Source organism: Gambusia affinis, linkage group LG12 (assembly GCF_019740435.1).
Source record: "Gambusia affinis linkage group LG12, SWU_Gaff_1.0, whole genome shotgun sequence".
Lineage (NCBI taxonomy): Eukaryota > Metazoa > Chordata > Actinopteri > Cyprinodontiformes > Poeciliidae > Gambusia > Gambusia affinis.
The window spans coordinates 19,481,261-19,507,681 of NC_057879.1; the positions used below are offsets into that span (position 1 = coordinate 19,481,261).

General features: G+C 38.5%; 3 protein-coding genes and 1 long non-coding RNA gene across 5 annotated transcripts; 3 read left to right on the top strand and 1 right to left on the bottom strand.

The window, feature by feature from the left end:
• The first annotated feature begins 2,974 nt into the window (after window positions 1-2,974).
• LOC122841166 lies at window positions 2,975-3,533 on the top strand. Its single transcript, XR_006372344.1, has 3 exons — window positions 2,975-3,245; window positions 3,315-3,395; window positions 3,463-3,533. It is a non-coding gene; the product is annotated as an uncharacterized LOC122841166 (long non-coding RNA).
• Window positions 3,534-6,320: 2,787 nt separating this feature from the next.
• On the top strand, window positions 6,321-7,970 carry apoda.2 (apolipoprotein Da, duplicate 2). The gene is made up of 5 exons (XM_044134240.1): window positions 6,321-6,431; window positions 6,511-6,648; window positions 7,276-7,397; window positions 7,500-7,588; window positions 7,665-7,970. Exons 2-5 carry the CDS (start codon window positions 6,529-6,531, stop codon window positions 7,904-7,906), a joined length of 573 nt encoding a protein of 190 aa, XP_043990175.1. The 5' UTR covers window positions 6,321-6,431; window positions 6,511-6,528; the 3' UTR covers window positions 7,907-7,970.
• Window positions 7,971-9,265: 1,295 nt separating this feature from the next.
• LOC122841180 (apolipoprotein D-like) lies at window positions 9,266-10,276 on the bottom strand. Of its 2 annotated transcripts, XM_044134261.1 has the most exons (5): window positions 10,247-10,276; window positions 10,017-10,149; window positions 9,821-9,942; window positions 9,664-9,749; window positions 9,266-9,550 (listed from the first exon to the last, which is right to left on the bottom strand). In XM_044134261.1, the coding sequence occupies exons 2-5, from the start codon at window positions 10,134-10,136 to the stop codon at window positions 9,309-9,311; spliced, it is 570 nt and encodes a 189-aa protein (XP_043990196.1). In that variant the 5' UTR covers window positions 10,137-10,149; window positions 10,247-10,276; the 3' UTR covers window positions 9,266-9,308. The 2 variants fall into 2 exon arrangements, with proteins under 2 accessions (XP_043990196.1, XP_043990195.1); XM_044134260.1 differs by lacking the exon at window positions 10,247-10,276 and having other exon boundaries at window positions 10,017-10,240.
• A 2,998-nt stretch (window positions 10,277-13,274) lies between these two features.
• Window positions 13,275-26,001, top strand: samd7 (sterile alpha motif domain containing 7). The gene is made up of 10 exons (XM_044135442.1): window positions 13,275-13,395; window positions 17,274-17,305; window positions 21,011-21,127; window positions 21,292-21,415; window positions 22,325-22,449; window positions 22,543-22,624; window positions 23,443-24,113; window positions 24,199-24,314; window positions 24,904-25,014; window positions 25,530-26,001. Exons 1-10 carry the CDS (start codon window positions 13,382-13,384, stop codon window positions 25,764-25,766), a joined length of 1,629 nt encoding a protein of 542 aa, XP_043991377.1. The 5' UTR covers window positions 13,275-13,381; the 3' UTR covers window positions 25,767-26,001.
• Window positions 26,002-26,421: the final 420 nt, after the last annotated feature.

The following is a 26,421-nucleotide window of genomic DNA, read 5'->3' on the forward strand; positions in this document are numbered from 1 at the left end:
GAGAAAGTTGCAGCCCATATGCATCCCCAATAGTCTTGGTAAGGAAAAAAGATGGCAGTCTGAGAATGTGTGTTGATTATAGGCAACTTAATAGTAAGACCAGGAAAGATGCTTTCCCTCTTCCTCGCATTGAAGAATCTTTAGATGCACTAACGGGTGCATGTTGGTTTTCCACCCTGGATTTAGCCAGTGGTTACAACCAGGTTCCAGTGGCTGAATCAGATCGGGCCAAAACTGCTTTTTGCACCCCATTTGGGTTGTTTGAGTGGAACCGCATGCCCTTTGGCCTGTGTAATGCCCCCAGCACCTTTCAGCGATTGATGCAAAGAATCTTTGGCGATCAGCAGTGCCAGTCTCTGCTGCTCTATTTGGATGATATCGTGGTGTTCTCTTCTACTATAGAGGAACACCTAGATAGGCTGAAGGCGGTGCTAGGGAGGCTGCAGAAGGAAAATCTCAAAGTAAAGTTGTCAAAGTGTGCCTTTTTTCAACAGGAGGTCCATTACCTGGGTCATGTAATTTCTGATAAGGGTGTCTCCACAGATCCAAGTAAGGTAGAAGTGGTGGCCAATTGGCAACCTCCAAGTACCATCTCAGAGCTACGTTCGTTCTTGGGTTTTGCCAGCTACTACCGTCGGTTTGTGGAGGGATTTGCCAAATTGGCTGCACCACTTCATAAACTAGTGGCTGAAAGTGGAAGCACCAAACTCAAGAAGAAACAGGACCAAGGGGTCCTGGATCATTGGACTGAGGTTTGTCAAAACAGTTTTGAGGCCCTAAAGAAAAAGCTTACCACTGCACCTGTCCTCGCTTATGCTGATTCTCTCTTCCATTCATACTGGAAGTTGATGCAAGCCATGGGGGGCTTGGGGCTGTGCTTTCACAGGAGCAAGGAGGCAAGGTGAGACCAATAGCCTATGCGAGCAGAGGATTGAGACCTCCTGAACGGAATATGGCCAATTATAGTTCTATGAAACTAGAATTTTTGGCACTTAAGTGGGCCATGACTGAAAAGTTTCGGGAGTATTTGTTAGGTCAGAAGTGTATTGTCTACACAGACAATAATCCGTTAAGACACCTCTCCTCTGCTAAGCTGGGTGCTACAGAGCAGCGCTGGGCTGCAGCTAGCATCTTTTGACTTTGACATAAAGTACCGTTCAGGTAAAAGTAATAAGAATGCCGATGCATTATCTCGCTTGCATTCTCCTGGGGTACAGGATTTGGAAGCTATGCTCCCAAGTACTTTGCTTCCTAAGCCTTTGCAACAAGCCTTGGGGAAAAATAGAACTGAAGTAACTCAGGCTGCTATTACAGCTTTCCCTCAGTATACACTCCCTGATCTGTGTGCTCTCCAGCAGAATGACCCTGTCTTGCAGGAAATCTTGATCTTCTGGAGACAGAAAAGGCGTCCACCCATGAGGAGCGTGAAGAATCTATCTCAGCCTGCTTTAGTTCTACTGAGGCAATGGGATAGGCTGGTGGAACGGGATGGAGTCCTGTATCGCCAGGTTTTCCTCCCTAGAACCACAGCTGGAACATTGCAGGTATTGCTGCCGGCTGCTTTACAGGAGGAGGTTCTAACAGAGGTTCACCAGAAGAATGGACATCAAGGTGTGGAGAGAATGTTAGAGCTGCTCAGGCTCCGCTGTTATTGGCCAGGTATGTCTGGTAAGGTGGCATTGTGGTGCCGTAATCATGTGAGATGTCAAGTTGCTAAGGACATTCAACCGTCTGTACATAGTTTCATGGGACATTTGTTAGCTTCACGGCCAAATGAGATCCTGGCCATCGACTATACGGTGTTGGAGCCTTCTCGTAATGGGTTGGAGAATGTTCTTGTTTTGACAGATGTTTTCAGCAAGTATACATTAGCAGTACCAACACGTGACCAACATGCATCCACTGTGGCACAGGTTTTGGTGACGGAATGGTTCTCAAAGTTTGGGGTCCCAGCTCGTATTCATTCAGATCAAGGACGAAACTTTGAGAGCACTTTGATCCGACAATTGTGTAGCCTATATGGTATTGAGAAATCTCGTACCACACCATACCACCCCTGCCGGTAATGGCCAGTGCGAAAGATTTAATCGAACATTACACAATTTGTTGCGCACCCTGCCAGTGTCCCGTAAACAGGACTGGTGTTCTTGTTTGCCACAACTCCTATACTCTTACAATACCACACCTCATCAGGCCACAGGAGAGTCCCCATTTTTCTTGTTGTTTGGCCAGGAGCCGAGATTACCAGTGGACTTCCTGTTGGGGAGGGTTCAGGATCCTGTAGGTGGCAGTGTCCATGAATGGATTCAGGAGCACCAAAGTCGGTTACAGGTTGCTTTCGAGGGTGCTAGGGAACGTTTGAGGGAGGCTGCCGAGCGTAGAAAAAAAAATAATGACCAGCGTGTAAAAGATGCTCCACTGAAAGAGGGGCAGTTTGTATTGCTTCGGCAGCTCGGTGCAAGGGGGCGCCACAAGATCCAGGATGTATGGGGTTCTGTAGTGCATAAAGTTCTCAAAGCACCTAAGGAAAGGGGCTCTGTATACACTATTGCACCTGTAGATGATGAGTTAAAGATTAAAACTGTTCATCGTACCATGTTGAAACCAGTGGTTTGGACTGGGTCTCCAGTTGGGTCTGTTCTTAGTTCACCCTTACTTGATCAGTTGCCATCAGAGGAAGATCTGTCAGATGAAGGTGATTTCTTGGTGATGCGTGTAAGGTCGTTATCTCCTCCCCCAGCACAGGGTGCTGTAGTGACCCAACAAACTCCTCATCCATGGGCTACAGTTCAACCAGATCAAGAACTGCCTGGTCCTTCTAGGATTCAGGGCCCTTTGGAGGTGGAGTTACCATCACTCCCCAACCTGCTACTAGTAGGGAAAGTGTGCAGAGAGCAACTGCAGGTCAGCACTCAAATGTGCATCATCTCCCCAGACCAGCAGGGGCCCCTGAACAGCAGGTTGGGTACCTACCTGATCCAGTATTAAACACGGTAACAGCTGTTTTTAGACCATGGTGTTAGCTAAATTTTGGTTTGATTGTCGGGGCGACAATTCTTTTTGGGGGGGTGGAATGTAGCAGTATGAAGCCTGCCCCAGGATTGAAGACACCTGGCACCTAATCACCTGAGTGGGTGTGAGTATAAAGGCAGACTCCCTCGCATTCTCTTTTCATGCCTGCATTTGGTCACTTCAGTGGAATGTCTGCTGGTTAACTTGCAGTGGTCAAACTCAATCCGGAAATAGTAAGTAATGTTTCTCCTTCTGTACAAGATCTCAATTTGAGTTGGCTAATTCAAATTGTTTAAATTTAGAAGCTGCCTGAAGCCTCCTGTTGATACTGGGATGTGGCAGTAATTTACCCTTCCTAGTACAATTTGGCAACATCAAAAAGGGTATGTACCTTTATTGCACTGCACCCATACGGTTCAACACCACAAAATAACAATAATTTGTGCATAGCTTGTATTGACAAGTGGATCCTCCTGCTGTGGGTCCGGAAGGGGCTCTCTTGTTGAAGTGGCGTTATCCAGCCCTGGTAGGTGACCATAGTTTCCTCTGCCTTGTGCCATGTTCCTAAAAACCACCTATTAACCCAATTTAATTTCAGGTCTAGAGCTGCTGCAGCCTGCTGGAAGCCCTGCTGCTTTGTTTTTGCTTTGTTTTTGCTTTGTTTTTGCTTTGTTTTTGCTTTGTTTTTGCTTTGTTTTTGCTTTGTTTTTGCTTTGTTTCTGCTTTGTTTCTGCTTTGTTTCTGCTTTGTTTCTGCTTTGTTTTTGCTTTGTTTTTGCTTTGTTTTTGCTTCCAGCTTGGCTGGGTGTGACTGTGGTTTTTTTTAGACCATATAATCGAACTGCTGATTTTAATAACTGGATGTATCAGCATGCAACCTCATTTTAGCACCCATGTGTAAATTGTAGTGTCTTTTCCTTGTTTTGTATTTGGTTTGTGTAACCCCACCCTTTTGTTTCCAGGCTGGGAGCTGAAGGCAGTGGGGGGGCATCCAGAGGGACTGGACAAGTGTGCTGTGCGAGTGACCGGTGTCGGGATTTCTTCACGGATTGAGTGGTTATTCACAAGTGCTTGGGGTGATATATTAATTTGTTTAGGCCCAGTTTCCACAGGTGGATTGCCCTCCCCTCTGCTGGTAGGCCCCAGCACTGCACTCCCTCTCCTAATGTGCTCCTTGGATTTTACTGGCTTTTAAAAGGAGAGAAACAATAAAACTAATAATTTTTTGTATTAAAAAGAAGTCTTGTTCTCCTTGGGTACAAACCCATCTATTTCCTTGGGCGCAATTCCCAAGGTGGCGCTGTGACACCTGCTGGCTACCCTGCTTTGAAGGGCAGAGTAGCCGCTTCTCCCACTCGTGCTGCCACATATAATATATATAATGTTCATTACCACAAAGGGAGGATGGAAAACCCTGAAAGTGAGCAGCAACACACGTGCACTAGAGCTTGAGAAAGTTTCCTGCTGCTGAGGGATGACTGAGGTCAAAACCTCAAGGATGATCTGCCACCTGAACTGAACCGACCGCTCTGATGGTTATTCAAAGAACATCCCAAGGAGAAATATGTTTAAATCTGTAAGACAGGAAACTGTAATAGTGTGACTGGATCTGGTGAGTTTATAGTTGAATCAGTAAAGGATTGGTGGTTGAACTATTCCCCTTTATGAATTAAACTATTACTGTTTAATTTACAAAACACTTTGAAACAGCAACAGCTGCGACAAACAGATAAAATCAATAAACATTAAAAATATGGAAAGGACAAAAAAAGAAAGACAATAAAATCAATAGAATGCTAAAACAGTTTTAAAAGAGGACAATAAAGGGACTTTTCAATACAAAAGAAAAGACTTCATAGAAGTACTATAGTTGCATTTTTAGGAGGAAAGCTTGCAAGGTTGCAAACACCGTCTCCTCTGTGTTGTACAGGAGCTGCATCATCAGATTTTTTATTTATTTTTTTTGCACCCATTTAGCTATACTACTGACACTACCGGCTTTCTTTATTTGAGACAAAATCAATGCAATTCTTCAGAAAACATTTTGTTAGTTTTAGATTATGATATATTCAACAAGAGTAAATTATTTAACAAACCTAACCTCAAAAGAGGTTATCTAAGTTTATTTACCTTGAAGCCAGTCAGTCATGTGTCTCGGTTGTGTAACGTCTCGTTCGTTGCTTAACTGAGAAGCATTTCACTTTACGGTTAAAACGTATATTGTTTGTAATTTTCCACCAACACAAAATGACTTTTGGGTCTGGATGTTTTTAAAGTAGAAGGTCAGATTCAGATGAATGTTGGTGAGTTCAATAAATGTGTTGAGCATACAGCTGAAGATTTTATAATCATTTTTAAAATTTACCAGTTTCCTCTTGAAGCCAAACGAAGCAGCATTAATTTTTAGCAGCAATATCTGTCTCCCTTTTATTCTAGAATGAAGTTTCTTTCCGGTTTCTTCCACAAATCCTCAAAAATTTGAAAATTTCATCAACTATTATAGAAACAGTCTTGTTAATTTGCAGATATAGTCCTAATCTAGTGCAATAAGAGCAGAGAAGAACAGATTAACAGTATTTTGTAGATTTTACAAATGAAACCTGCTATATGAACTGATGTAACTATTTTGTTCAATTTATTTCAAAATAGTGAAATAAATTGAACAAAAACAAAAACATAGAAATGTTTCCAAATGTTTCTATGTTGTTTTTGTTTTTGGATTAAATGCTTGAAAGTCAAACCATTTATAGTTATGGTTTTATCAACTTTCAGTCATCTGTAAAGTTATTTTAATTTATACTAAATGAAGTTAAAACTCCATCATTTTGGCTGAATACAAACCTTGTCAGGAGAAAGTCTTTTCCATAATTTTCAATAAACCACAGAAAATTAAAAGATAATAATGGAATAAAATCATTGTTGTGCTTTTTGGTTATGGATTAATATTTTATTTCATCAACATGCTTTTTATGTCAGGCAAAACAAATCTTCCCCTTGTCTGTAAAATCAACAGGTTGGTAAAATGGTTGAAAATTTTAATATATTTTTACATTGGAGATTTTACTTTTCTAACAAGAACTATTCTAACTTTATTTCAGATTATGATGCAAACAGGCAGTCAAATTTCTTAAAATTTGAGCCTGCTTGCAAGATTCTGCAGCCTTTATAGAATTACAGTCTAATTTATGTTTTTCTTAAATAAATGTCTAAAGCTCCTCGAGTCCAGATAAGCTCACTATGTAGGAAGCTGATGTCACCAAACTTTGTGGAGGTGAATATCTTTGGTGAGAGTCTGTTTTATTTGAACAGGTGCCAGCTCTCACTTCATCGAACAACAAGGAGGGGTTGAAGACTGGAGACGTTTGGTTCTTTAAAAGCCTCCAGAAACCGGACCGGGTCACTCCTGCTGGTTTCACACAGGTGAGCAGACGACACCTTCCTAAAGCAGCTGGATTTTGACTCGTCCTTCAGCTGCTGTTTTCTGTTTTACTCTTTGCAGACTGACTGAGGCGACAAGATGAACGCTGTGCAGATTCTTACTTTGACTATGCTGTTTGCTGCTGGAGGCAGCGCCCAACTTCTCAGGTCTGGAAAATGTCCCGATCCTGCAGTCCAGGCCAACTTTGATGCTGCCAGGGTGAGCAACATTTCCTCTAATCTGGTAAAGTAGCCACAAATTGTACTCAAGTAAGAGCAGCACCACTTTAACATATTTATTCTCAAGTAATAGTAGAAAGTCGCCAAGAAATGAAATAAAAGGTATTTGGTAAAAAGGCGACTCAAGTACTGAGTAACTGATCAATCATTTAATATTTAAAAATGACATCATCAGATGGACCAAAATATAAATTTATGCAGAAATTCTAGTATTTCATAGATCAAAGTGAAAATAATTATAAATTAAGGCAAAATAAATATTTTTCTAAATCAGCTTCTTTAAAAAAAAAAAAAAAAATTATGAGACTAATGAGTGTCTTTATCTGGTGAATTTTTGGTTAAAATGTTTGTTCAGTGAAGTTATTCAGTGGGAAGAGAATCCATAAGTTTTACTCAACTAATAGTAGTGATACTTCAAATTAAAATTTCTGAAATAAAAGTCAAATGTACCGACTAATAAGAAGTAATTATTCCCCAAAAAAGTACTCAAGTAAACGTAAGTAGTTACTACGCCACTCTGATGATTTGAGAAAAACTCAGAAGTCCTGTTTTGTAACTAAGCTACTGTTTTCTGTTTTGAAGTTTAATAACTGTGGTTCCTCTTCAGTATCTTGGTAAATGGTTTGAGATCCAGAAGCTGCCAACAACTTTCCAGAAAGGTCAGTGTGCCACTGCCGACTACAGCCTGAAGAGTCCTGGAGTCGTGGGAGTCTTCAACAGAGAGCTGCTGTGAGTAAATCTTCCTGCTTGGTTTTGAGCATAATCAGTCAAAGTCCTGCAGCCTTTAATCATGAACAGAACTGATTTATTTGTTTTTTTTTTAACCTGCAGTGACAATGGAACCATCAGCTCTGCTGTTGGAACGGCTAAAGTGAAGGACCCTGCTGAGCCGGCCAAGCTGGAGGTCTCTTTCTCTGACGGTAAACAATTTTCCTTCAGAAATGAGTCTATTTATTCAAGATCTTTAAAATTCTCCTGCTGCTGTTTTGACTCTAGACGTTCCTCCCGGTCCGTACTGGGTTCTGTCCACTGACTACGACAGCTACACGCTGATCTACGGCTGCACGGACTACGGCCTGTTCCACATGGAGCTGTCCTGGATCCTGAGCAGGAAGCCCACTCTGCCCAAAGATACCACTGAGGACCTGCTCAGCATCTTGTCCTCCATCGGTGTCAGTGTGGACAAGATGGCCGCCACCGTTCAGGACGAGACTTACTGCAGTCCCATGAACCAGTGAGACGGAGTCGTGTTGAAAAAGCCTCCCTATGATGAGCATCATCTTATTTAAAAAAAATGTGTCTTCTGCGTGTTTGTATTTTATTTTGTGGAAATAAAATTTCCGATTCTTGTATTCCAAAGAAGGCATTTTTTATTCAACATTTTGGTTCAATGGTTGCATTTAACACTAGGTTTAAACTGTAAAAGTTAGATTTGAGGCTTATTTTTTTATCTTTAAGTCAGATTGATTTATTTGGCAGGGAAAATATATATTAATTAACATTGCTCTAAATAATTGCCTATTTTAAAGTTGTTGAAAATGTATCTTGCTAAAAACAAGTAAAAGGAGATATGACAAAAAGTTAAAATGCCAAATATGTGAATTCTGTCAATAAATAAAAAACAATAAATAACATTATTATGGAAGCACAAGCATTAATTAAAACAACTTTAATCCTTCATTAGAATGGCAAAACTTTTTTCCCCTACTCCATAGGAATAGGAAAAAAACTTAATTTGTAAATAAAAACGTATAGCCAGTTTTCACCTGACATTGATTTGAAAATTAAAGTCAGCAGAAATAACTAACAGCTAATCAGATTTATTTTTTATTTCTTTGATGGCAGTAGAGTTTAAGGTCAGATGTGCTTAAAAACTCTTATGTACGTTTTAAAATCAATAATCAATTCAAATAAAGAAAATCCTGTCGCTTAATAAGATGACAAAATTCATCTGATGCTCAATATTATGAGAAAATCTTTAAACAGGCATTTCATTATCCTGTGGTGGGATTGTTTAACCATCACAGCATCTTGGAGTCAAATTTCCTTCAGGCACATTTTAATATAATAGGGGAGCTTGATCATAAAACCTCCATGGAACAAATGACTACCGTACATATTGCACAAAGTTTATTTAATATTAAATAAATTTTTGCAGATAAAAATAGTCAAACTTTCTCCAGAATACTTTAAAAATATTTTTTTTGGTTTCACACAAACATTTCAGTCATTAATCATTCTTTTGATAGCTTTGTAAAGAAGAAATGGATCTAAAGATTTTGATTCAACGCCTGTTTTATCCACACAGAGTGGAATACACAGTTCTGCAAAAAGTATTTGCAACCTTACAATTTTATTTCTGTTTTTTGTGAAAATAATGCCTCAGATATTTTTCAATGTCAGGGAAAAGTAACCAGACTAAATACAAAATGTGTCCATGTATGATTTTTAGTTGGCAAAGCTCAACATTAATTGTAGTTTACCTTTTATGTAGAAGCGACATTTTCAATTAAAAAACATAAGCCTCAAAAAAACATAGAAACCACTGAGACCACATTGTTTGTTTTGGACATATAAATTTATTAAATTAAGCTCAAATAAAGATTCTGCATCAATTAACACAAACTCCACAATCTCAATCTACTGGTTCATGGCGCTACAGTAATCTGTGTCCTGGTTGGTGACCAGCAGCTTGTCCACACTGACTCCGATGGACCGCAGGACGCCGTGCAGCTCCTCCAGCGTCTGGTCGGGCAGAGTGGGCCTCCTGCTCAGGATCCACACGAAGTCGGTGTGGAGCAAGCTGAGGTCGGTGCAGCTGTAGACCAGAGCGTAGTTGTCGTAGTCTGTGGACAGGACCCAGTAAGGAGCAGGAGGAGAGCCTGGAGGAGCAAAGAGACACAGCAGACTGTGAGTAAACCTCCACTGCAGCTGGATTAAACACACAACTAAAGCAAGATTAAAATGAGCGTGGAAACCAAACGAGGGTCTGTACCCTCAAAGAAGTAGACCAGCAGCTTGGCAGGCTCAGTGGGGTCGGGTTTGGCGGTGCCGGTGATTACATCAATGGTCCCATTTGCACTGAAATTAAATAAAATCTTAAATCAGTGTTTATAAATACATCTGATCAAGTGAGAGTGAGTAAATCTCACAGCAGCTCCCTGTTGACGACTCCGACAACTCCAGGACTCTGCAGGCTGTAGGTGGCGGTGCTGCACTGGCCGCTCTGGAACGTGTGGGGCATCCTCTGGATCTCATACCATTTACCAAGATACTGCAAAACAAGCAGATTCACAGTCAACACAAAGCCACATCCTGTTCTGCTGCTTCATCTAAAGGACTTCTCACCCTGGCAGCATCAAACTTCTGCTGAACAGCAGCGCTGGGGCATCTGCCAGGCATGATGACCTGAGAGTTGGCCGCCAGGACGGACAGCAGAGTGAAGGAAAACATCTGGAGGAACTTCATCTTTCTACAAAACCTTAAAAAAGTAGAAAAGATTCTGAATTTTACCTAAATTTACACAAAAGGAGAATCACCAGAGTAAAATCCAGGAGTTGATCCCAGTTGTTTCCCACCTGTTCTACTGGGTAGCAGTGACGTTCAGCGTTGTGTTGCTGTATTTATAGTGGAGGTCCACTGCTGACCCCAGATCTGACCTGCATGTCACGTTTTTGTTTTATAAAGGTGTGAGATTTTTGGCACCTGTTCATGTCAAGATAGACAGTTTGTCACCAAACACAGACCTTGGCTGCTGAACAAACTTGTTTTCAATACTTTAGGTAACAGATTACACGCTTCTTCTGTGAGGCTCCATGTGTGACAGCGGTGTATTATGTGATAGCTTTTACAATCCTTTTATTGCCTTTGATAATTTTTTCCTCTTTTTTCATGTTTTTGTCCAATAAAAATATACATTTATCTAAGTGCATTCAATATGAGCAGGCAGATATAATAACCTGGACCGTTTTCATACTGACAAATCTTTCATGTCCAATAAGAATTACCAAAAACAAAATGCTAAATTAAATGGCAACAAGATAAGTTTTAAGTTTCAAAAAGGATGTAAGAAAAACATTTCCAATTGGTTAATATGTATGTATTTAGGAAAGTCCAAAAAGAAAACAAAATATATTTCTATTTCATTAATAAGGAGATACATAATAAGTGAAAATCTGCAATCAAAACATTATCAAAACTGAGTCAGGGGCTAAAATATAATGGAAATATAATTTCCAAATGTTACATTTTGTAACAGAATTTAGGTCAAATTAATTAAAATTTGTCAAAAATATAAATATCATAAAATCTTTTAAAGATGAAAATCTAAAATATGATCAAGGCTTTATTGCTCCTGTTGGATATATATTTATATTATGGTGTAGAATAGAAATGTTCCTTATTCCCCCAAAGTGTGGAAATTAAGGTGTAAAGTAGCAGCCGAAGGTAAGTTAAAGGTAAGTTTCTGAATGCAGAGGTAAAAAAAATTAAAAAATTTAAAAAAGCAATGAGAAATTGTATAATAAGGTCAAATTTATGAAACTGTAAAGTTATCAAAAATAACATACTTCGAATAAAAGAAATGTTCTGTTGAGACGGTATTTTCAATAAAAATGTAAACATTTTTGCATGTAAATACATACATAAAAATATCAAATTATTTACAAGAGAAGAAGAGAGTGTGCAAAACAGGGATGTTTAAAAAAAATACCAGGAATGATATTTGAAATAAGAAACTCCAAAATATGAAAACATCTATTTGTTTGTTGGAAGTTGTTTTACAGAGTCAAGCTGCTGGGAGGAAGGATCTCCTGCAACGCTACTTTGTGCACCTTGGACACAGCGGTGTGTCACAGAAAAACAACAGAACCAAATAGTTTTTTTATATCATTTTGTTATATTAAAAGCATTTGAAAGCATAGTTACAAGTTACATGATTTTATGTTTTTTCATGTTTAATTCTTAAAAATTTTTGTACGTTGCCAAATATTTAGCTGCATGAGTTTTGTGATTTACTGGCATCTAAAAAGAAAACTACCCGGCTCCCATGATATCACAATAAACATAATACGACTACAAGATCCAAACAAGATTTCCCCCTTAAGGCGTGAAAGACACAAGGCTTCGAAATCAGAGGGATTACAGCTCAGGAACAGGTCATCATGTGACAGAGCAGTTCATCCGGACACCAGACTGTTGCTGTAGTTAGAAGATGGACGTTGTCTCTTCTTACCCAGAGAGAATTTATAGCTGTAGCTGTTTGTTGAGGTTAAACCGCCTCTGATCCCTTCGCCTCACCGTGACTCAATAATGCTGGGTGCAAACAACATGGACAGAAATCCCTTATAAAAAGCTTACACCTGAGAGATTCTTAAATTAGCGGTTTAGATGTCCTAAAGCCCCTGTTCTCCTAATTCCTAAGTCCGTTATTTGTAGTTTCCGCTCTGCTCTGCTTTTTCAGTAAAAATCCACTTGACTTCTGAACGCCCACACTCAGGCGCATCTCAGTAAATTATGTTATGATATATCCAACAGGAGCAATAAAGCCTTGATCATATTTTAGTAATTCAGCTCAAAAAGTGAATCTCATATATTATGTTGATGTTTTACACACAGCAATGGAGTTCAAACATTTACACTTTGTTATTTATTTTTAGTCTAGTTTCTAGTGCAAATATTTATTACACTTAAAATAAGACAAAACTAACTTACAAGTAACTTTTAAGCAAGATATATGAGATTGTTTTAACTAAATAATTATTTAGTATTGATGAACAAGTATTTTTCATTGGTGAAAAAATTATTTTTTTTACCAGTGTTATAAGTGGCAAAATCACTTATAATAAGACAATTTTTCCATGTTATAGGATAAATAACAATCAATCAATCAAATTTTATTTGTATTGCACATTTCGGCAGCAAGGCATTTCAAAGTGCTTTACATCATAACAAACACAAACACACAAAGTCATGGAACATAGAATCAACAATCAAAACATTACATTAAGTCAAGTGCCTTTATTAAATTTGTAATTGATTACGTTTCAAATACAATCCTAAACAGGTGGGGTTTTCAGTCGAGATTTAAAGAAAGTCAGTGTTTCAGCTGTTTTACAGTTTTCTGGAAGTTTGTTCCAGATTTGTGGTTCATAGAAGCTGAATGCTGCTTCTCCTTGTTTGGTTCTGGATCTGGGGATGCAGAGCAGAACCAGAACCAGAAGACCAGAGAGGTCTAGAAGGTTACTATGACAACAGCCGATCTTTAATGTAATGTGGTGCTAAACCATTCAGTGATTTATAAACTGGAACACTAGAAACTAGATAAAAATACTTGGCAAGATTTTGTGTTTTTGCAGTGCAGCTCTGGTAATTTTGGTGAACACAGTTAACAGATGATGAAAACATTTTGGTTTCCTCCAAAATTGTATTATCACAGCTTCATATTTACAAAAAAAATGTGGAGTTTTTCAGCTAATTATTGCAGTTTCTCCCACAGCTGTACAACATTTAACCTGATTGGCTAATCAGGTTTGCTGTCATTGCCTCAGTATAAAAGCAGCTCACGGTTTTCCTTTTATCAATGCTACTGAAGGTCCAGTAGTTTCTTTTTATTGTAAGTTTTCTCCTTTAGTTAAAGCACTCCTCTTCTAACACAGTTTGTTCTACATTTGAGTCCTTTTCAACCACAATCCATAACAGAGACTGTGCTAAAAATGGGTATACCAAGGTAAGAATCACATTTACCCAAAGGTTTACTTATGAGAAACAAAATGAAATTACATAGTCAAAGTCTTGAACCTGATTTAGACATACTGCAGCAAACAGGTCATTTATGCTGGAAGAAATATGTTCCAATATGGTTCAGTTCACAATTCTGCAGAGAAAATTAGGTCAAGATTCCTCCACAGCAATGTTAAAGACTTATCATAATTCAGAGATGGCTAAGTCTAATCATAAAATGCTACTTTCCTCAACTTTTAGATGCATCCCTGCTACAAACATGCCTGAATCAAATGATTGAATTCGCTCTGCAGGAGTCTGGTAACAGTTCATTTAATTAATCGGAAATAGATTTCCTTTCATTGTCATTGTGCAAGAAAAAAAGCACAATGAAATTTAAAATGTATGTCAAATAATTTAATTAAATAATTATATCTAAACTACAACAACATAACAGAAACACAGAAACAAAGATGATGGAGTAAGGACAGCTGGAGGATCAAAGTGTTCGAATACTGGACTGGACCATCTCAGTCTTAAATGGTTTAGTGTGGGATTAGCTAATTAAATCTTTGTGTATGCACCCTGGTTATTGTTAAAAACAATTTGACCTCAAAAATTTGAGCGAGACTAAAGAGCAAAGGGCAACACACACACACACACACACGCACACACAAGGGACAAACAACCATGTACCCACACAAAAGGGCAACTCAGATTAACCAATTAACCTAACAGCATGTTTTCGGACTAGGAGGAACCCGGAGTACTTGGAAAGACCCCAGAAATCCCAAAACCTTAAAGGTAACAAATCGAACAGGGAAGCACTGACTTCTTCCTGCTGGATGTTTCTATTCCAGAATGGATAACTAGTTCCTCCAGCAAATTTAAAATCTGCCTTTGGTTTTCCTACTAGGGACACATGACAAGAGTGAGTCTCCCCCAGAAGATGGAGTTCCTCACCCTGCTTCAATGGCCCAGCAGTCTTACTGAGTAAACTCAAGTAGTTGCTTGCTTGTATCTTGTTCTTTCTATATTCCATACTTTATGATAATTTCACTATTCCTGGGGTCCAAGAAAGCAAAATACCAGAACTTCAGAAACTGACAGCCACTCCAAAACATTAACTATGTTGTCCATGAGAAATTTTGTAGTCACTTTTTTCATGATGCTATTTATTTTGTGAATTTTACCTTTATCTTCCTCAAATCAAAAATGGAGTAAAACATTTGTGCAGAAAAAGTTTTTGTTTGTGCCGCTATCATTTTAAAGTTGCAAATAAATGTTTCCAGAGGTCATGAAAGGTCAACCAGCCCCCACACCTTCTTCAAATCGGACGAAATCAAATCCACTCACCTACGTTTGTGCTGCAAAATGTTTTTGTTTGAGCTTTGTTTTTCGCCTTAAGGATATTAATGACATTTTTAAGGTCATTTTATTTTGTAATAGGGGGAGAGTTGGTTGACCTTTTTGATTTTTAAACTTTCATTAACATTTTCAAAACCAAAGCAGCACAGGCAAAAAAATTTGCTTCACAAACTCAGACGAGTTTATTGACATCATTTTGCCTGATTTGAAGGAGGTGGGAGGCGGGCAGTTGGTTGACCTTTTATGACCTCTGGAAACATTTCTTAATATCTTTAAAATGATGGAGGCTCAAACAAAACATTTTTGCTGCACAAATGTTTGACGTCATTTTTGTCTGATTTGAAGAAGGTGGGGGAACCAGTTTCGCCTGCAGAAAACCTCGCCATACCATGATGCTGCCACTGCCATGCTTTCCAGTTGGGATGTGTCTTTAGGCCTGTTGGTTTTCCACTTTTTACTCCAAACATAAACATTGTCATTTTTCCAAACACTTCATTTATAGCTTTTATCAAATTAAAGAATATGACTCCAAAAGTTTATTCTTTTTTTTTTTCAGAGTGCATTTGCAAATTACAATCTGGTTCTTTATTTAGTAATCACTGATTTTTCCATAATGTCATAAAGAGAAGCAGTGCAAATATGTGGCTCCATCTAACTCAAAGGTTATTGATGAACCTATCAGAAGCTTGCAAAGTCTTGACATCATCATCACTGGGGCTTTTCTAAATTGTTTGAAATCATAATAATCTTAGATTATGTAAACTTCTATATTTGAAGTTAATAAAAAATGACCTAAAAGAATCTTTCTCCTTATTCCAGTTAGCAAAAATAAATAATTTAGGTATTCTTAACAGACCCAAAACATGAAATCAAAGAAACTCGTCATCTTTTGAGTCAATCATCTATCACCATGTTGCTCTTTGGGGATTGAAGTTGTGATAAATCATTTTCTCTCTAAGCTCTTCTGTTTTTGCATTTCTGGCTCATTTCAAATCATAAAGCTAATTTTAAGATCTGATCAAGATACCCAGAGTAAATACAAATCATTAGGATTTAATTTGTTTTGAGGGAATAAACTTTCCAAATCAGTCTGGTCTTGTATGAGGAAGTAATTGACAAAAACATAATAAAGATTTTGAGTGTTTTATATCGTAATAGAGGAATTTTGTACAACTCTTTTCTGTAGAATTGTACAATTCAGCCAAATTGGAGGATTTTTAAATATACACAACCTTTTTATCAAGCAAATTTGGGTCTGGATTTTGAGAAGTCAACATTAATTTTTGACTCTAATAGGTGGATTTGTTAGTGTGTTTTGAATTAGCGTATTGCTGAGCAGGAGAACCCAACATGGCTGCTTAATGTCTGATGCTGATCGCATAAAAATCCTGACTTAGGATTTTTTTCTGGTTGAGAATTATACGTTCCATTGAGATATTGCACTCTACTTCACATTGTCAGACAGGCTCTACAGTAATTTCCTGATGCTACACAACTCCCAGTAATTACATGTTTGATTTAAAGTATTCTGAAATATGTTGTGGAAGCTTAAAATAATTGTAAATCTATTTGTACAACATTGTTGTACCAATAATACTAATATAACTTATGATCATATAGTGCATTAATTCTTAAAGGAGACTCCATTGCCTGCAGATTGAACAGAGGGATTCAGATTCAACCCCATGTTGCACCCTCTGTCCCATCCCTCCATATTGTTTCTGCTGCTTGGCTAATTTTCTTTGCTGCCCACCAACTGTGAACAACCAGCTCCTCACTGCGCATTAAATAAAACATCATTCAAAGTGCAGACCCCTTCTTTAAGCTTGGTTAGCACAAACTGTCAGATTAGGAGGTCTGAGAGGATGATCCAGCCAACATTCAGTCGGATTTCTGCCAAATTACCACCAAGCATGTTTGGGTCAGCTATTTTGCACCCTGGGGAGCACAATACTCCTGACACCCAAACTAGACATGTGTTAAAAAAAAACAAAAAGAAACAGAGATTACAAGACTGATCAGTGGAGCTGTTGCAGTCTACAAACAGCAGCGTTCAGTTTCTCTGCATGGTGCCACTAAGCAGCGAAGGGGGGGGGGCTAGCCATTTTGCCCCTGGAAAAGGAAGCTAAGCATTTAGGTGTCTTAACTGTGGCCTAAAGTGCTAACACGGGATTAGTGAGGTAAACGTTGAAAGAGGTTTAGCACTCCATCCTTAGGAACCAGTGCAGCTTCAGTAATTACACATCAGTTGCAAGGTGCAGCGGGTAGTTGGATGGGAGATCATAGTGATGTCAGGACAGGGAGGGCTTACCACAGGAGATAAGGCCAGCTAATGGAGATGAAATGAATCGGTATTTAAAAGGTCTCTCTTAGTTAAGGTACTTTGCTGGCAGCAGATTGTGCTCACTTCGCTGCCCAGTTGGATGCTGAAGGAGAGACGGAGGAGAGGCAAGCTCTTATCGGTTTGAAATTACATTCAGGCCGTATTTTTGTTTTTTCTTTTCACCTGAATTGCAGCAACAACACCTGCCAGCTCTGCCAAGGTAAAGGTAAGTCACTAATAATGTTTTTTTATTATTATTATTATTATTGTACAGGTTTTCTTTCAGGTTTTTTTTTACTCTTTTACTGCAATATATGCAGCATAAACATAACCTCATGGGTTGACAAAATTAACCAAGCACCTAACAAGAAAACAAGAAAAAATGTGAAAAGCTAGACTGCATCAGCAAGAAGCTTTATACAACCAACTAACACCGTTGTAATTATTCTATTAAATAAGCGCTGAAGATCTCAGTTAACCACGTACAGTAATTAGTTCAGCTTCTTCAAATGACATCAGTAATAATCTGAAGGAAAAAGAAATTAAACAGGGTAAGCTAACGTGTTATTATGGGAAATTGTTTCTGAAAAGGATATTTACAATGCACAAAAGTCTCAAGAAATGCAATCTGCTTCATGCAACTGGCAGAATGTGCATGCCTCCAACCTGTGTGTGTTGTGTTGTGTTGGGGGATTAGGAAGGACTAGACATCGCTTCTGTCTTGTCTGATATGACCTCCTCAGGACTCCATCTAAGTTGTCAGCAATTTTTCTCTTTAATTCATTCTTGTAATGAGATTAACCAGGCAACTGCAAATCCGAGGAGTCCAATCCCCGGATTTGGCAGCTGTAGAGTGGCCTCTGCTCGCTGAAGGAAATATGGCAGAGGTGGTTGGTTTTTTTTCTATGCAGCTCACCTTTCATGACAGTTTCCCTCTCACAAAACTACAAGATGCTTAAAATGTGCATGTAAGATTTGCTTACCTCAGGAAAGTGAGCTGAGGAGGTGAGATGAAGTGCAAAGGTTCACTGGAGAAATCCAAACAGAGACATGCTGCAAGTTGGAGCTCGTGTTCTGCCTTTAATGTATTGTGTTTGCATTCAGTCAGTATATCCAATTCTTAAAAAGTATAGGAAGGAAAACTGATGAAAAAATGCCAATAAAACAACTCTCATTGAACTTTGCTTGCTCGCTTAGCTTTTGCTTATATAATAATTAATTTTCTGAAGCTTATGCTTGTGTTGTACTGTAACTACAATTATTTGGCTGGTTATTTTACACATATTTGGGTTATTATTTTGTTCTCTTAGAATAAAGTGAATCTTTTATTTGCTACGTAAGGTTAGATATGTTCAACATTTACTCTTTTAACCCAAAGATTTGCTCATAAAGTTAATAGGGCCAGTCAGTATTAGAAAAATCACTTGATAACTAAATCTAATGCTAGCTTTATTAACTACTAATTAATAAAACTAGCATTAGCATTTACATGTTGACCAAAAGTTTGTTTGTAAAGTCAATATAAAAATGAAGTATTAGGAATGATCAAAAATTTGCTTTGATTTTATGCAGCACAGTTATTTGCTTATGTTAACATCAGCTTTTTTTAGCGCCAATCTATGCTAGCACTAGTTCAACATTTAAAATTTGACCAAAAAATTGCTCAGTCAAAGTAAAATGAAGAACTTCAATTAAAATACATTTATTAATCTTATGCAGCATTGATGTAGTCATTTAAGAGGATTCATTTTAGCCCTTCAGTTCAACCATATAAGTGGAGACACATTGTTGATGTTACTATTATAAAATAACTTGCAATTAAGTTTTGGCAAAGATCAATATGGTTTTCACAGGTGGCGGAGCGTTGTTGTTAGCAGCTGCTGAAAATAACTAAAAAAGTTACTTTTATTGTAACTTTGTTACTTTCCAAATCAAGTAACCAGTAATCCAACTAAGTTACTTTTTCAAGGAATAATCAGTAATCCGATTAAAGTTACTTTTTCAAAGTAACTATGCAATCACTGGTCATGGGTTCAATCCCCATACTGGCCAATTGAAACATAAAGGCTTTCAGAAAATCAACACTTCAAAATAAGAAAGGCTGTAAAATATACCTTTGCGCATGTTGATTTTGAAAAACATTAGAATATGAGCACTTTTCAAGATCATGTAAGTTTTTCTTAAAATCGATGAAAACTCATCATCATGGATGGTCGGTTAGCTCAGGCGGTCAGAGTGTGAAAACTGGAAACATAAAGTCCTTTTTAGCTCTTTCTCTACTCAAAACAAACTGAACAACTTTTCACCATTAGAAATTAAAAGTTTTGTAGACTCTTTCTTTACTCAGATGAAGATGCACATTTCACAAATCTTAAATACTGTGTGTGTAAATCTTGGGGATTTCAGTTACCACACCCGTTTTAGAAATATAAACTTTTTTTTTAAATCCTTTCCATTGATTTGCTGATGTTAGTGGATGTGACACAGATAAGGAAGGCACTAGATGTGGCATGTGTTCGCGCCACATAGCTCCACATAAACCGATTGCTTCCCCAGATTTATCCCCAAGGTGTTTTTGGGACATCCTGGGAGCTAATGGAGACTAATAGGCTTAGCACTTAGAGGTGTATTGTCCGGGATGCTTACTGGCAAGGTTTGCTAAGGGTAAAACTCTAAACGTGCGGATTACCTCTAACACATCCCTTTAAAGTGCTGTATAGCCAGGACTTAGCTAATAGGATCCTGGGGGTTGCAAGGGCCTGGGAAGGTGGGGATGGGGGAGTGGGACGGTCCAGGAAGGTCAGCAGATGTAGGCAGCAGACTGTTGCAGGACTAACAGAGGGATTACAGCCTTCAGATTACACGGCTTTCAGAGGGAACTTGAGGGACTGTGGATAATGCATGATGCCTTGGGGCATTTTTTCATGGCAGCATTTGTCTGGAAGAACTGGACATCAAAATAAAAGTGCACAGTTAACAATGACAAACATATCAATCATGCGCTACTTTAACCAGCCTAAGAGGATTTATTAAAAGAGGTGGCCAGAGACATTCATGTTTGCAGCTGCAGGTTGGCCCTTAATTAGCAGAACTGGATTACTGAGTCATTTACAGTATCATATTTTGTAATGGGATTTGGGTGATATGGGGAGGCTAATTTATTTTTTTCCAAGCTGCAAATTAATGCTTATCTCAGTGTGTGCTAGACTTGAATCACAACTAAATGTCCTTACAAGGATAGAAAAAGAAGACAAAATCATCAGCAAAAGAGCATATTTGCTGGCCTTTGCACAGGATTTGGATTTACAGATTAATTTTGTGATGAAGGTTACAGCCAAGGTGGATTTAATATTATTAGATGAGTTTGAAAGGTGAGATTAAGGGTGAGAGGTTAATGTGGTGGATGACATCTCCAAGGGGAACTCTACAAAAGATCACATTTAATGTAAGAAAACGTAATAAATAAATAAATAAATAAATACCGTTTTTGAAACATAAGTAACACTGAGGTTGTTGTATTTTCAGAAAAGACGAGAGAAATCAAGGTTTCATGTTCAGGCTGAAAATTATGTCACAGAACTTAGTAACTGCAGTCAACAGGATTCAGATTTTTGCTTTCATTGTTATTAAATGTTACTTTTTATTCATTTTGATAACAAACATTAGAAATTATTAATTAATTTCGATCTACGTCCCCTTTTAAAAAAAGATACCTGCTACCCTCTAGCGGCAAAATGAAGATACTACAAGTTGAGCGATTGGGAAATCCAAGCAAGGAAAATATACTCAATAAAATCCAAACTCAAAACATTTTAAAATAATTACTAATGAGTTCAACTTCATATGTTAAGCAGCAAATCACATTATATTAAACCTAATATCTGAGAAAATTCTGTTAAATTCTTTTTATGGATTCCTGTGGCGGCTGAAGGTGGTGTGTTTGTGATGACCCCCCGGGAGCAGCTGAGGAAGATGACGGCGCTGGGCGAACAAGGGACTCTGGATGAGAAGCACTGGTACAGGCTGGTCAACGGCATGTCAGCTGGAGGTGAGGATCCAGCTCTTCATCCGAATCCAGCTTTTAGACTCAATATGTGGTGAACTTATAGCGCCTGGAAGCTGTGGAGCATTTACAGTCAGAGCATGTTACAGTTTCCTGTCCTGTCAGACTGATCTCGATGGCCTGTGCTGCTATTTTCTCTGCTCTTGTAGAACTGAGGCAAAGACAGGAGCTGATAATGAGGAACCAGATGGCCATGGCGCCGCAGATCCTCGCTCAGGGCCAGCAGAGGCTACAGGGGGTCCCGGCACAGTTCGAACCTCGATTTATGGAGAGGTCTGTGTCTGAATTCACCTACATAATTAAGTCTTCCTGCACCCAAGAGTTTTAAGCAGACATTTGAAACTTTTCGGAAATATCTGTCTTAGTACATTTTAATAGTACAAAATTTCCAATGTAGCAGTTTTGTTATTTAGATATCTAATGAAAAATCGTTTTATCCATCAGATGAAGGATGTGGATTAATTGAAATGTGGATTTAGAATAAATAGAAAAGTTATGATGTTATATTTGTCTTTGGATGCTCTAAACTAATTCTATTTATTTGGACAGAAATTGCTCTTTGGACAGTAACAATCCAGAGTAGATCATGCAAAAAGTTAGACATAAGTAACAAAATTCAACATGGAAATGTAAAATAAGCCACAAGAGTGTCAAGAGTCCTTTCCAAAAATGATCAACAATGGAGAGATAAATCTTATTCAACAACAAAAAAAAAGCTTTACTGTAGTCCAGTTCATGAATATGTAAGTCTGGGGCATTGAAGTCCTTTTAAGAAATTAAACTAAGTACTAAAAATGACAATGAGAAAGCACATGCATTTTAGAAATGTTGCAAAAGATGAAAAACAGGATTTGAAATTAAATAAAAGCTAAATGTACATTGGCTGTTTATACTGATTTTGATAAGAGTCAAGGCTCTTGACCCTCCTACAATTTTATTTTGTGGGTCAGAAGCTGGAAAATTTGTGAACTTCTAGTTTAGAGGGTAAAAAAAAGTGAATGACCTATAAGCACAATTTAAAGCACCTCTGAAACCTGGAAACAGATTAAAATTAGAACAACTTAAAGGATTTTCCAGCACTATGGAGCTGACAGCTGGAAAAATGTGATTTTCAACTAATTGTTTTTCAACAAGTTGTCCCCCTACAAGTTGTAGTGACATCTCATTCTTTGACCTCATCAGGGAGTTGGTTCCTCCCACAGAGATGGTATCATCCGAGACGAGGCAGATGCACATGGGGCCTCACCTCGGCCCACCTCTTCCGCCTCACGCCAACGTCCTGCCTGGCAGAACCTTCCCAGGACCAGGTGAGCGCAGCCGTCCCACCTGAGAGGATTTCAACCTTTGGTGTTCGAATTTAACAAGATGCTGTCCATTTTCCCCATCTTCCTCCTTTTCAGCTGGCTACGGCTTCCTGCCCTCGGAACCAATGGAAACGGTTGCCCGGCGACAGGAGCTCATACACAAGCAAAACATAGCAAGGTAAAACATGCAGAACATCATCACCACACTGCGAAAATTCAAAATCTTACCAACTGTGTTTGGTCTAGTTAGTGCAAATATCTTAGTACACTTGAAATAAGACAAATAACTTACAATTAACTTTTTTGCAAGATGTAAAAGCCTGTATAAGGTAGATAATTCCTTAACATTTATATAAAAACTACTATAATGCAAATACACAACATCTTGCCAAGTATTTTTGGTATCTTATTGCACTTGAAATAAGACAAAGCAAACTTTTCAGCTAGAAATAGGAACTTGTAAATAATTATGCCATATTGTTATAAGTTAAACAAACTTTCAGTGGACCAAGACATTTTCCCCTTATTACAAGTTTTGTTCCACTGGCAAATTATTTCACTTATAACTAGTACTTTTTTAAATGAATGTTAATTAAGGAGTTATTGATTTAAAGACAGCTTGTCAACCATGCTGAAAGTTACTTTGATTTGTCTTATTTCAATTGTACCAAAATATTTGCAGTAGAAATCAGATTTAGTGTCGTTTCACTGGCAGGTTATTTCACTGGCAATAAGACATTTTTCCCATGTTTTAAGTGAAATAATGTGACAGTGGCACTAGGGCTTTTCCATCAATATTATCTTGCTGAAAAGTTACTTGTAAGTTAGTTCTGTATTATAATAGGCTATAAGTGTAATAAAATATTAGTACTTCAAACTCGATCAAATACACTCAGCATGATTTTATCTAGGGGGATAACATACTGCTAAGTTCTCTCAGCGACAGAAAGTTTGTTCCTACATTTCCACCAAACGTTTGTGCTGACTTATCTACAGGATGGAGATGAATGCCATCCTGCACCAGAAGGAGCTGGAGAACGCTCACCAAAAAGGGCTGATGGGGATCGAGAATCCTATGTCGTACCATTCCAACCCCATGCTCTTCAGAGGCCGCCAGCGCATGCCTGACGGCCACGACGTCTTCATCCACCGTCCCTCCCTGGATGAGCTGCACTCCAACAGCATACTCATGTCGGCCAGCCCCTATCCACCCATCAGCTCGCTGCACAGGGAGAGAGGTCGGAGGGCTGGGCGGAGGCCCGCCGTCCACAAGAGCACGGAGAACCAGGCGGCCAACCTGAAGGGCCAAACTGAAGACAAAAGTGTAGAGCAGAGTCCAGAGGCCACATCTGGAGAGGAGAAAGAGCTGGAAGCAAAGGGGGATGTGGGAGAAGAGTGTAGTAAAACACACCACCAAACGAAAACAGACTCTGAGCTGGCCACAGGAAGCAGGAAGAGCTACAAAGAGGGAGAGGCCGGGCTGCGTAAAACCTGCGCCACAGCTCAGGACAGTTGTTCAGATATGACCAACGGGACTTCGAATAATAAAGAAATACCCGGTCAGTGTTCTGCTTTCCAGGAAAAATTCATTTACCCTTCCACTGGCGGAACTCTCACAGGCATGCCTTACGTCTTCCCTGTCCCGGGAAACGGCTTCCTTCCAACTGGTGAGTCTGTAAAAGCAGTATGAGAATTACAGCTTCATTTAAAACTATGAGATGATTTAATTAACATGTACCTTCTGCTTTCCAGGTCCACCAAATCTCTTTCTGAACGGCGAGGAAGTACCAGAGGACCTAAGGAAGTGGACGGTGAACGACGTCTACAACTTCATCAGCAGCATACACACATGTTCAGAATACGCTCAGGTTAGTCATGAGAACCATCTCTATCATGTTTCCTCCCTGTTTCTTTTCTTTGTGCTGTAGAGATGTACTACTACAAAATTATGTTTTTTACATATTTTCTAAAACTCTCACCGTGTCGTGTGAAACAAGTAATCTGTGAAAAAATTTAGCTTTTCCATCTCCTCCCAGTGCTACCATTGCCATCTGAAGAAATGCAACCAAAAATAACCAATCAGAGCCAGGAGGAAGGTCTTAGTGCTGTCAATCATCCTTGTGTATGCTGCTCAATGAGCTAATGACGGAGAAACTACTTGCCATTCCAGAAAAACTGTTTGGTGGCCATATAAACTAGCTTGAGCATTTATGGCAGACTGCACTGTGGTGAACCAGATGTGTACACTAGAGTGATTGACAGCAATAAGACCCTCCTCCTGGCTGTAGATGACATCGTGGCCACAAACAGAAAGTAGAGGAGCCTGATCTGTTCACAGATTATCTGTCTCATATTACACTGTCCCAATAAAGTGACAGTTTCAGCAAATATGTAAAAACATGTTTTCTATAAATGTTACAAACTGCAGCTTTAAATCTTCTGAAATTATTTCTCCAGACATTTAAGGACCACATGATTGATGGAGAAACACTGCCGCTTCTTTCAGAGGAGCACCTACTGGACACGCTGGGGCTCAAACTAGGACCGGCTCTGAAAATACGATCACAGGTACACAGACCTGAAGTTATAAGTCACAGTTTAAAAAACTGGTTAATTTTTACTACATAAATTACATTGTCATCTACATAACTATGAATAATAAACAACAAAAACTAAAATAGACCCCTGAGTACAAACATTTCCTGTAAAATAACACAAAAAATTAAGTTCAAGAAATGGCTATAAAAATGTAGCTATTCATTTAAAGATATCCATATGTACAGGTAAGGCAAAAAAATTTTGAAGTTTAAAATAACTGGAACTCTGACATGAATACAGATTCACCTATACTACACACACTGATGAGGATTTTAAGGAACATAAAAAAATATCATCGCTCACTACAGTAATGAATGAAATCTTGGTCTAAAACTGTGCAACCCATGTTGATGGAGTACTTGTCTGTAAACCAGAACAGCAGAACCTTAAACTTAGAAAGTGAGGAAAAGTTAAGCTGATTATTGTAATCATCATATACAGCTTTCTGTATCTAACCTACATCTACTTTGCTTGCGTGTCTGCAGGTCTCTAGAAGAATGGGCAGCATGATGTACATGCTGAACCTGCCTCTCTCTGGCGCCGCTCTGCAGGCCGCCTCCGAAAAGCCCGGGGACCGCTCACCAGAAATGGGCTCCCCCATCAACTGCAACAGCGAGGATATGGTGGCGAGCCCGAGAGACCCAGAGGTCATCAAATCCACTGAACATCTTCACGAGGCGGGAAACAGTTCCCCTCCTTCAGCCAGCAGTGAGATGGCCTGATCTCTGCAGACACCAGAGACAAATATGAACTGAACCAGGTTCAGGCCTGAAGAGCTGTTTCTTTTGTTTACATCATGAGTTAGTGTTAACGATGGCATTTTCTGTTCAACATGCCCATACATGTAAATAGTAAAAAAAATATATATATATATTTGTGTTATGAAGTGATACAATATTCTTCTCTTTCAATTTTATACTTTATAGTTTCTGACTGTAGGTTTTAATTATTTTTCTAAGCTGCTGATTCTTTTTGTTTATTCAGCTGAGCTAAAAACAATAGAAATTATATGCTCTGCAAAAACACCAAAACTATCCAAAAAAGTCTTTTTGGTCTAGTTTCAAGTGCAAATATCTTAGCAAAATAAGATAAAACTAACTTAAATGTAACTTTTCAGCAAGATATAGTAGCTTGTTTTAAGTCAATAATTCCTGAATATTGACAAAAAAGAGCAAGCTACACTGGCAGATATTTTCATGAGAAAATATTTTGTTAAAAAAATCTGCATGTGGAACTAGTACTTTTTTAAATCATTATTCAGGAATTATTGACTTAAAAGAAATGTACATAACTTAAAAGTTATATATTGCTTAAAATTTACTTTTGGGTTAGTTTTGTCTGATTTCAAGCATACTTTGATATTTGCACAAGAAAATA